Genomic DNA, 12,588 nt, shown 5'->3' with positions numbered 1-12,588 from the left:
AAAGCTTGTGCTACGTTTTCATTAGCGTTAATATATTACAGTAATTTATTTTCAATGTCTGCGCAAGAGCAATTTGGTTAGGCCTAGTAAAATCGCTGGGCTGGGCGCAGTGTTTGTGGTGTGGGAAATGTGTTAAAAGCTTGTATTACGTTTTCAATAGCGTTAATATACTAAGGAAGGTATGTGACCATCATTCATTTCAATGTCCGCTCTCAAGAGCAATTCAGTTGGTTCATGAAATCGCTGGGCTGCGTGCTGTGCAGTGGTTGTGGTGTGGGAGATTCGAGCTGTCAAAAGAGGACAAAAGACTTGCTCCTGGCCAATCCCGGCGCTTGACTGCTGCGTAGGCGGGCACAGGGCGTGGTTTTGGCTTAACCTATGTGGGTTTCGAAATAACGCAGTATGGACAGACAGCCGAGCAGCAGCGCAATCGGATTTTGATTGACAACAGCTGCGTGTCTTCCAGGAACGCCGTTCAGGCACAGAATTTATGTGGGCCGGACGGTTCCAGCCCACTTTCACCAGTGGGAACTACACTCGCGCAATCCTGGTGGAACTGTTTTTGTTTGCGGAGCGGAGGCAAGCCACAAGCGAGACTAGACTTGACACAGCCCAGTGCAGGCAGCAGCAGCGGCATTCAGGAGCTACATGCTGGAAGCGCAAATCAGCCTACACACACAGCACGGATTAAAAACTAGGGATGGGCGCGAGTACTCGGGTACTCGAGCACTCGTTCATAACGTCAGTATTCGAGTAACGTTTCTGCTGTTCGGGTACTCGCCCCACTCCCCACGCCGTTAAAAATGGTCTAGAGGATCTACACATGCATCCTCATGTGGATCTGGCAGCAACCAGCAGCAACTGCACGGCCGGGCGTCAAGTCAGCCAGAATGTACAACTACGTCATCCGCTTTGTTGCTTTAAAAATAAAACGCTTATTGTAACCTTATTTATTTTGAGTAATGCGTTACAGCCACAGTTTCATGCCATTTAACATCACAACGAGTATTTTGATAGGAAGGATGCTGCTTCCTTCGTTGAAATACATTTTCTCCTCCAACGTGCATCAATAAGCTATTTACTTTTGTTTAAGTAACATTATTTTGAAAGTTTTAACCGGAAGTTTTCCAGCTCTTCCCGAAAATGGTGCCTGGAGACATTCTCCCGAATGAGAAGCACGCTTCTTCATAGCGCACGCCCGATAAAACTAATTCAAAACGTTGCACTAGTTTACTGACTACACTGTCGTTTCCCATAACGTTAGTCACAAGAAATGTGGAGAAAGAATCACTTTTTGGGAGACAATCGCTTCATGGTGATCACTATTCAGCAACAATGGACATGTATTGGAAATCAAATGCCTTCGCTTGTTTCACAACTTGTCTGCTCCAAAGCGTTAATCCAACCATCGGAGATACTGTCTAAGGCTGGCTTTACACGGTGAAACTTGCACGCAACTAGTTGCAGGTTGCAAGTTGCATGCAACCCAATTTCCATGCAACTTCACAGTTACACAAAGCAATTAAAAAATAATCAAGTCTCGTGCAACTTGGCAGTTTCTTCCAGCAAAACTAGCTAGCTAGATTGGTCATTTTTCATCTATTGTATGGTTTTCTTCTTTTTTCAAGTGAGAATTGTCATTCTGCATCTTTGTATCGTATTTCATATCGTTTTCTCGCTGGAAAATATAAATTCGGACTCGGAGGTGTTGTATCGGTTTTTCTTCTGGCACTGGCTGGCTGGTTGGCTAGCTAGCTAGCTACTTTGTTAGATAAAATATGGCTGTCCCGGGCCCCGAGAATAGGAAGAGAGCTATTAGTGCATTAGTGCATTAATACTCATGGATATGTTGGAGGAGGAGGAGGAAAAAACACAACATGAAAAAAAAGTTAAACGTATGTGGGTGAAGGACTGGCTACTTAAAAGACATACCAGTGGATCGTTTCACACTCTTTTCAAGGAGCTTGATCCAATGAGCCTCCGGTGAGTGCATTGTTATTATTTTTCTCAAATTTATTGATTGATTCAAGGAAAATAAATAAATAAATAGCTCGTTGTTGCCACCTTGTGACAACAGTATGAAATTGTAGCTTCATATATAGATAACTGATTATCATTAAAACATATATAGCATAGCATTGAACAGTTATGTGATCCCTATACTTCACAACATGTTAATATTATTATTTTTAACCCATGTAGATCCTGGCTCCGCATGGATCAGAATACATTCAATGCTCTGGGATGCTCATCAAACATCTGAAGTTCGTTGCGGGTGTGACCATGTACGGCCGAGTTACAAACCGCTTTCTGTCTGGCCAGTAGGGGGCGATCTGCCTATCACTCCAAATTGTCATGTAGATGTGTTCCGGCTGGGATGGTCATCAAACATGTGAAGTTTGGTGCGCGTGTGAGCATGTAGGGGCGAGTTACAAACCACTTTCTGTGTTGCCAGTAGGGGGCGCTATGACTATAAATGGATATTGACATATACCAGATGTCTACAGGCATGGACACTTATGCATGACACGTTTGGAGCAGATTGGACAATCTACAATAAAGTTACTCCAACTTCCTGTGTGGCCAGTAGGGGGCGCTCTGCCTATAACTCCAAATGGTCATCTAGATGTCTTCAGGCTGGGATGCTCATCAAACATGTGAAGTTTGGTGCACGTGTGAGCATGTAGGGCCAAGTTACAAACCACTTTCTGTGTTGCCAGTAGGGGGCGCTATGACTATAAATGGATATTGACATATAGATGTCTACAGGCATGGACACTTATGCATGACACGTTTGGAGCAGATTGGACAATCTACAATAAAGTTACTCCAACTTCCTGTGTGGCCAGTAGGGGGCGCTCTGCCTATAACTCCAAATGGTCATCTAGATGTCTTCAGGCTGGGATGCTCATCAAACATGTGAAGTTTGGTGCACGTGTGAGCATGTAGGGCCAAGTTACAAACCACTTTCTGTGTTGCCAGTAGGGGGCGCTCTGCCTATAACTCTAAATGGTCATCTAGATGTCTTCAGGCTGGGATGCTCATCAAACATGTGAAGTTTGGTGCACGTGTGAGCATGTACGGCCAAGTTACAAACCACTTTCTGTGTTGCCAGTAGGGGGCGCTATGACTATAAATGGATATTGACATATAGATGTCTTCTGAGACTGCGCACTGATTCAGACAGCCAGAGCCTATGTGATCAGCTGACTGGTTCTCAGCATTTTGATTGGCTGTTGCATGAAACTAGTTCCACAAAGTTGAGCGCTTTGCAACTGTTGCGGCTGAGTTTCACAGAAGTTTCAAGTGAGTTGCAGAAGGATTTATACCATGCAATTCATTTGCAACTTGGTTTCACCTAAGTTGCATGCAACTAAAGTTGCGTGCAAGTTTCACCGTGTAAAGCCAGCCTAAAGGTAGGCTTTAGATGTTAGCTTAGCGTCACCTAATATCACAGTCAGTCCCTCTCCTGACAAAAAATGCTCCAGGTAGCGCTTTTTCCATGCAAAAATGCAAACGTTATGTGTGAACAGCCCCATACACAGCAGATTACCCCTGCTCCGTCATTACCATAGTAATCACACAGCCCCCCCCCCCCCCCCCCCCCCCGCGCGAGTACTCGTTCATAATAGAAGGAGAGTACTCGACTATTTAAATTGCTTAAAATGCCCATCCCTATTAAAAACCACTGACAGCCAGGTCTAAAACAGTTCTAACAACAATTTAGAAGCAATTTATGAGAGAGACTGTTGTTTATTAGTAATGACATAACGTCAGCCATGCATTTCCTTGTTGGAAATTATGGATCGACTGCACTCTGCAACAATCGGATTTTGATTGACAGGCAGCTGGATGTCTTCCCCCAACGGCGTTCAGGCACCGAAAGTCTTACCGGAACTGCGCACCGGACGGTTCCGGCCCACTTTCACCAGTGGTATAGAGGCTAGTCTACCCAGTGTGGATATTCAATGTGTATTCCGTAATGCAGAGCTTACTTCACTCTACTAACAAACAAAAGAACATTTCATTCACACACTTAGTTTTCTCAGGGTGTGTTGACACATAATAAGCAATCAATCAATCATTTTGCTCTCACACTAACTAACACACACACACACACACACAGACACACACACACACACACACACACACACACACACACAAGCAAGCTGTGTTCTGAGAGGGTATGGTGGACAGGCACAGTGCAGTGCCAGCCACGTTACCTGTGAGATTGCACACCATGTTCACGTATCCCTTACACGCATACACACACACACACTCACACACACACACACACACACACTCACACACACACACACTCACACTCACACTCACACTCACACTCACACTCACACTCACACTCACACACACACACACAGACAGACAGACAGACAGACAGACAGACAGACAGGCAGGCGCACACACACACCACTCTGGCAGGCTCAAACATCTGCTACTCACGCAGTAAAAAGTACACATGCAAACACACAAAGGTACACAGTTTGGGTTACAAAGCCAATACATTACTAGATGTACTGTACTATATATATGTATACTATGTTTTTCTAAGGTTTGTTTTGTATTTTCTAAGGTTTGTTTTGTATTTGATAAGGTTGTGTTGTGTTTTTGTTTTTTAACCCCATGCGTTTCTGATATCAGCAAGGCTTAACTAGTATTTTCTGTTGAAAGGATGTAGGAAATAGAATAGAACACTGTGCCCTTTTGCCCTGAATATCACAGTGTGGTATTCACAGGATCTTCATGTGATCATGTCCTGATCAGTTATATAACTGTCATGAGTGCATTTATGACTTCCATATAATAGACGTTTAACCCTCAGACTAGTGTTTATTGTTACATATAATCATGTACGAGCAGCCTTTATGTTCGTGTGTATTGTAGAACTGGTTTTTACTCGTTAAAGTGTGCACTGCATATCAGCCATCATATATTGATTTGTTAGAAAAGGATGAATATACATGAAGTGGATAAAGAAGCTTATATTTCTACTCTATTTCAGAGAATATTCCGCAGTTCGCTGTGCGTCCTCTGATTCTGCGCCAAAGAACTTAGATTTTTTAGAAGCGAAGGGTAATAGGTTGTTCTGCTACGACATCATGGCGGCTGTGCTGTTGTCAAAAACTGGTGAAAAAAGCCCAAGGGCTTCATCTCTTTCCTTCAATACTCTTTGTCTGCGTGACAGCTCAGGTTAGGCCTGAAACACGCTAACGTTAGCTTAGCTTAGCTTCAATACTCTTTGTCTGCACGACAGCTCAGGTTAGGCCTGAAACACCCTAACGTTAGCTTAGCTTAGCTTCAATACTCTTTGTCTGCACGACAGCTCAGGTTAGGCCTGAAACACCCTAACGTTAGCTTAGCTTAGCTTCAATACTCTTTGTCTGCGTGACAGCTCAGGTTAGGCCTGAAACACCCTAACGTTAGCTTAGCTTAGCTTCAATACTCTTTGTCTGCGCGACAGCTCAGGTGAGGCCTGAAACACGCTAACGTTAGCTTAGCTTCAATACTCTGAGCTGTCTGCGTCACAGCTCAGGTTAGGCCTGAAACACCCTAACGTTAGCTTAGCTTAGCTGCAAGCTGCTTATTGCTTACAGTTCAACAACCGGCCAATGAATTTCAAAGCTGATTTCCTATTGGAAAGAGCGCGACTCGAAATGGTTAACAGCAAAACTTTTGGTCGCTTAGTGGCGACCAAAAGCTAACGTAGATAACCGCTAGCTAGCCAGTTAACAAGCCAGATGCCAGCTTGTCCTCAGGTCATATTATATAACTATAACTAATAGCGTTCCATTGAGTCATCCTTCCATTTCAACTGGGGCCTGAAACAGACACTTTTCTCATGTCAGAGAGCTACAGTTAGCTACTGTTATGACCACGTCATCTTTACAACCAGTTTAATGATGTCAAACTCAAGTATAACTTCTTACCTTTCTAGTGCTTTATTGTTTTCATCATTCACTTTAGATTGATCTTTACCAGAGTCACAGAACAGATACTATCAAAGGTAGCATTGCACTGATTCGAACACCCTGGCTCCATGCTAACGTCAATAAAGCAGTTAGCAATCTATTGTCGAGCGTCGCCCAAGCTCGCGCTATGGCTTTCTCTCATCAAAATCACGTTCCTAATCTATTTGGACATTTGAATGTATTCATATGAGATTTGACATGTAGATTGTTAGACATGTCTGAAGTGATTCCACAACACTAGCTGGCGTTTGCTGAAATGACAGCCCCACAAAAAGAGGGTCTGGCTCAGGGCCATAGCATCCGTCTCAGAGCACAGTTCTGCTACATCACTTTTTCAACTTAACCCATTGATACCTGATGCAGCATTTGCGTGTATATCCCTCATTTGTGTGTGTATCCCTTTAAGACCGCGAACCGCATCACGCGGTTCGCGGTCTTAAAGGGATACACACAAATGCTGCATCAGGTATCAATGGGTTAAGCACAAAATTAAGTTATTTGTTAAAAAATACAGTGGCGAACAGTGTGGCTAATCAACATGGCTAGGCCATGGCTCAGCAACAACATGAAATATCTTCAAAATGACCAAATAAACTAGATGGAGGCTTTAAGCTCTTCTCTCCAGATATGTCTGAATAAACTAGAGGGAGGCTTTACGCTCTTCTCTCCAGACATGTCTGAATAAAGAATCCATGAAGACTCTTGAACTCTTGCTCATTAATTTGGACCTACAACAGATGAAGCTTATTTTTCCCTACAAGGAATAAAATGACACGATTTCTGCTCCAAAGCCTGAGGCACTCAACCACCAGGGGGCCTTTCCTCTCACTCTAATGATACAGTTGCCCCGTACTGCCCCCCCCCCCTCTCTTTCCTCCTAGGTGTGTGTGTGTGTGTGTGTGTGTGTGTGTGTGTGTGTGTGTGTGTGTGTGAGTGTGTGAGCCAAAGGTGCATATCTCATGTGTGTTTGTGTGTGTCTTACTCATTGAATGGAGGAACAAATGCCCTGCCAAATTCAATAATGAGACGCTTACTTATTGCAGGGTGAGCCACAGTGCACACATACACACCGGCACACACACCAACACACAACACACACACACCGGCACACAGACACACACACACACACCGGCACACACACACACACCGACACACACACACACACACACACACACACACAAAGCAGTGCAGTGTGTGCACTCAGTTGGCTGACCCCTGGACAGTGTAAACACATTCCCTGGGCCGGGTCCCGTGAGACTAGACCTGACTACACCTTCATTGTAGTGATTTATCTTCTCCTCCTCTCTGTCTCATTCTCTCTGTCTCTCCATCACTTCAGGCTCCTCCTCTCTGTCTCATTCTCTCTGTCTCTCCATCACTTCAGGCTCCTCCTCTCTGTCTCATTCTCTCTGTCTCTCCATCACTTCAGGCTCCTCCTCTCTGTCTCATTCTCTCTGTCACTCCATCACTTCAGGCTCCTCCTCTCTGTCTCATTCTCTCTGTCTCTCCATCACTTCAGGCTCCTCCTCTCTGTCTCATTCTCTCTGTCTCTCTATCACTTCAGGCTCCTCCTCTCTGTCTCATTCTCTCTGTCTCTCCATCACTTCAGGCTCCTCCTCTATCTCTCATTCTCTCTGTCTCTCCATCACTTCAGGCTCCTCCTCTCTGTCTCATTCTCTCTGTCTCTCCATCACTTCAGGCTCCTCCTCTCTGTCTCATTCTCTCTGTCTCTCCGTCACTTCAGGCTCCTGCTCTCTGTCTCATTCTCTCTGTCTCTCCATCACTTCAGGCTCCTCCTCTGTCTCATTCTCTCTGTCTCTCCATCACTTCAGGGTCAGATGAGATTCACTCTCACTTACAATGAAGATGCTGTGTCCTGTCCTCAGCAAAGCAGCAAAGCAGGAGAAATTGTTTCAATGCATTCCTGCTACACAGTAAGGCTAATCTGATATCGCCTCAGCGTGCATTCAGACCAAAGCAGCCGATGCAGCGATTAGACATGGGGATGTGCGTAGAGATGAAACGCTATGGAAATTTCATATCGCGATTATAGTGACCAACATTGTCACGGTTATCATTATTAGCATGGTGGTGTTAATTTAAAATGAGCTGAAAATTAACCAAAAAGTACTGATACTGTAACTGTACACTCACTGAAGTCATTTCACCAGGTTATATATTCAAACCTCAGACCCAAAGATGTTGCTGCTAACGTTGGTTGATGATGGACTGTATTTACCGTGTTTTTCAAAGCGCTCTAAGAAAACACGGTTTCAATGATAAATCAAATTTGAAACAGCAATACTAACCATCAGGAAATGTATCACGGTTTATCATTAAAATGATAATCGTTTCATCCATAGTTGTGCGTCTGTGTGGGAGTGTCACTACACCCCCTCCCCCCCACCATTTGAGTATGTTTAAACTTTTATTCCTTATTCTTTTGCGTTTTTAGTGCATTTCTTTTACCGATACTGATGAGCATGTTCTTGTCTTTGTCTCTCTCCCCGCCTCTCTCTCCAGCTGCTCGAGCCGGTGTGCCACCAGCTGTTTGAGCTGTACCGAAGCTCTGAAGACCGCCTGCGACGCTTCACCCTGCAGTTCCTGCCCGAGCTGGTGTGGGTTTATCTGCGCATCACAGCCAGCAGGGACCGCCAGAGCAACGGCTGCATCGAAGCCCTCCTCCTGGGCATCTATAACCTGGTGGGTGCCGGGCCACCAGGGCCATGGGGGTGGCATTTTTCGAGAAGGGTTTAACACATTCACTGCCAGCCGTTTTTTTTTACTGTAGGTAGCTTCTGCCAACGGGTTTTTTTGAGGATTCTGGCTCATCTTTCAACAGCCGAGGATTATTTTCTGCTAAGATTTTGTGAACACAAAATATCTCAAAAGAACTAATAGAATGTGTGCTTTCTCTGTCTAAAAGAGTTAGTTTGTAGAGTTAGTAGTTATGTAGGCATTAGCACTTGAATACAGCATGGTTTCAGCGTCTGAAAATTTAAGCTGAGAAAAATGCCTTTTTGTGAAATTCGATAGAACAGTCACTTTAACCATTCATTTTTGGCATCAGTAAGACGTCAGACATCTAAACAATAGTTTTGAACAGTAATTTCCTCCATAACAGCAGGAAACCCCCCTCTCCTTTAAACTCCTCCCTCCGTGTGTGTTCTCCTCCTGCCTCCCTGGCTCTGCAGCGGGCGTGTCACAAGCGAGTTGCTGCTGTGCCTGTCTGCTGGCGGCCGCTCTTTGGGCGAGTCTGGATGGGCTCGCTCGTTTCTTGGGGTTTCGGTTGAGAGCTTTGATGAAGCTTTTGCGATTCTGGTCTTATTTATGCTGCGTGTTTCAAAGTGTGTTCCACCCGTAATCTATTATGCAAATTTGCAATCCCCCACCGCCAGCTCCCTGCGCGAAAGCGAAAGCGTTTTCGCCAATCCATTTTCATGAGAATGGCTTCCTCACGCGGCTGTTTTTGCTTGGCTTTCTCTCGTCTGGAGAGCACTGTCGCCACTTAGTGGGTCGGTAAAATAGATTATACACATTCAATACCTCCCATATTTTAATATGAGATGTAAAAGGGGTTGATCGACGTCCCACCGTCAATTTTTTTTCTTTTTTTTAAGACGAGATATCTCGTCAACGGCAGTGAACGTGTTAAGGTGGAAATAATGACAAGATAGAGGTTTGGCCTCAGTGAATCCTAAATACATTAATTATGGGGTGCTTGTGTGTGTGTGTGTGTATGTGTGTGTGTGTGTGTGTGTGTGTTGTTTTTATTGTGCCATTTTGCATCCCCATTTTAATTAACACGTTCACTGCCAATGACGTGTTGATACGTAAAAAAAAATCCAACGGTTGACTGCCAATGACGTGTTAATACGTCAAAAAAAAAAAAAAAAAAAATTGACTGTGGGACGTTGATCTAACCCTTTTACATCTCTTATATAAATATTGAAGCCACCGAACGTGTACAACCCATTCCACCGACCCACTAAGTGGCGACAGTGCTCTCCATTCTAGAAAAAGCCGAGCCAAAACTGCAGGGGAACGCGCGATGAAACCATTCTCATACTGTAAAATGGATTGGCGAAAGCGCTTTCGCTTTCGCGCTGATTGCTGGAGGTGGGGGATTGCAAATTTGCATAATAGATTATGGGTGCAACACACTTTGAAACACGCAGCATAAATAAGACCAGAATCGCAAAAGAAACGAGCCCGCCCATCCTCGCCCAGCGGCCGCCAGCAGACAGGAGCAGAAGCAGCAGCAGCAGCAGCAGCAGAAACGAGCTTGTGACACGCCCGCTCCAGCCAAGAAGAACACACACGGAGGGAGGAGTTTGAAGTAGAGGGGGGTTTCCTGCTGTTATGGAGGAAATTACTGTTCAAAACTATTGTTTAGATGTCTGACGTCTTACTGATGCCAAAAATGAATGGTTAAAGTGACTGTTCTATCGAATTTCACAAAAAGCTATTTATCTCAGCTTAAATTTTCAGACGCTGAAACCATGCTGTATTCAAGTGCTAATGCCTACATAACTACTAACTCTACAAACTAACTCTTTTAGACAGAGAAAGCACACATTCTAGGGGTGTCACGATACACTCAGTTCACGATACGATACGTATCACGATACTGGGTTCACGATAACGATACGATACGATACGATTTTAACAATATTTTTTTAAACTTGAATAATGACAATATATGACTGGAAAAGTAGTATTTTATTTGAAATGCACAAATACAAAACATGCTGTTGTGGGAAATTGTTATTACAATAACAACTAGAAAAAACATGAGATTGGAGATAAGGCTTATCTTGAAATAGAATGAGTTACACCGTCACTTAGATTTACTTTGAACTAAAAGGTTTCTCAGCAGTATAAATTCTCATTATGCATCTTCAGTTTTTCTTCAAACTCAAACAACAAGACTTTTCTTAGTCTATTTTTTATGCATCTTCAATTTTTCCTGTCAAGTAAACAGTTTTGCCAGAAACTCAATTGAATGGTTTCTCTCCTGTATAACTTCTCATGTGTCTCTTCAGAGACTTGTTCAACTGAACTACTTTCCACACATTGAACTTCAACAAACAAAGACGTTTCTTTGTCTATTTTTGGATTTTTTTTTTTTTTTTTTTTTTTTTTCACGATATGAGATTTCATCTCAACGATACATATCGTGACGTTTTACTATCGCGAAATTTCGTGGGACGATATATTGTGACACCCCTATTAGTTATTTTGAGATATTTTGTGTTCACAAAATCTTAGCAGAAAAGAATCCTCGGGTCTTGAAAGATGAGCCAGAATCCTCAAAAAAAACCTCTGGCAGAAGCTACCTACAGTAAAAAAAAAAATGGCTGGCAGTGAATGTGTTAAACTAGATGCTACCTAGGAAGGATGCAAAATAGCAAATATAAATTGGCTCCAAATGGGAGCTGTGACATGAAAGTACGCAAAGGATCGGTTACCATAAATACCATGATAAATCGTATAATAACATACATAACATAGAATGAGAAAAAAGGAGTTCAAGCTCCTGTGACTGCAAGCATCTGACTTGGTAAAGCAAAACAATGAATCTCTGCAGCTCGCAGTAAACATCGTGTCAAAATACTTGTGATGTTAAGATTTCATATGGAGTGAAACTGTGGCAGTAAAGTATTACTGAAAACTTAGTTAACCTTACAATACTGATTTTATTTTTGAAAAGCCCTAAAGCGGAAGACCTATTTTACATTCTGGCTGACTTGACACTCGTGCGCGAATGTTGATGCCAATGTCTGTCTGAGGTTTCAGAACCAAACTCCACAGCTCCGGTGAGAGAGAGGAGAGCCAATTAACCTGATCGAGCCGTGACTTTGGCCATGTTCAGACTAGGAGGCCAAATCTGATTTGTGAACTTTAGTGACCTATTAATGACTTTATCCAGATTGGTTTTATGAGTCTGGACGCTCCAAGTCTGAGTTTTGTCACTTGTCCCAAACCACATATGGAGGTAGTTTCCAATCTGCTTTCGACTGATGTGACTTCAGTGCGGACGCGCAGATCCACCAAATCTGATTTGAACGTCACTCGCAACTCGTCATCAAATGCTTCTGCGCAGGAAAACAAAATGTACTGACGCCCACGTCATTACCATAGCAACCCATGCAGATAGGCTGTTTAGGTCTGGACACACAGATCCGACTTGAGAATCAGATTTGTGGCAGTGCGGACACACTCCCAAATCAGATTTGGGAAACCAATCAAGATAATGATGATTAATGACTTTATCAGCAAATCAGATTTGCCTGTAATGTGAACATGGCCTTTGTTTCAAACATTGGTGATTCTATTGCTTGGTTGGAGTAGGTCAAAAAAAAGGAGAAGAAAAAAAGGGAAGAAATTAACGTGAACTGTTCATTTTTTGGAGCTGTGAGCTTAGTTCAAAATTCAAAATTGTGAACTATGAACGTGAACGAGTTCATTTTAAACTGTGTGAGCTGAACTTTCAGAGCTAGCTCTTGTGATGTGTGAACTTGCACAATACTGTCAAGGACCACAATGCCTCATCCCACTTATAGTCATCGTATTGAGGTGATGCGTCATAGTAGACATA

At 43.4% G+C, this 12,588-nt stretch overlaps 1 protein-coding gene across 1 annotated transcript in view; it reads left to right on the top strand.

Moving 5' to 3' along the window:
- The window catches only part of LOC310781444 (hyccin 2-like), a gene marked incomplete at its 3' end in the record, with an annotated part of 74,210 nt that overhangs the window by 18,847 nt on the left and 42,775 nt on the right, over positions 1-12,588 (top strand). Inside the window, exon 3 of the mRNA XM_083642077.1 lies at positions 8,511-8,690. Coding sequence (XP_083498203.1) covers positions 8,511-8,690 — 180 coding nt within the window. The remainder of the gene's footprint in view (positions 1-8,510; positions 8,691-12,588) is intronic.

The sequence above is a fragment of the Poromitra crassiceps genome (assembly GCF_964638095.1).
Source record: "Poromitra crassiceps genome assembly, chromosome: 8".
NCBI classification, from domain to species: Eukaryota; Metazoa; Chordata; class Actinopteri; order Beryciformes; family Melamphaidae; genus Poromitra; species Poromitra crassiceps.
This window is presented reverse-complemented; position numbering and strand designations above follow the sequence as displayed.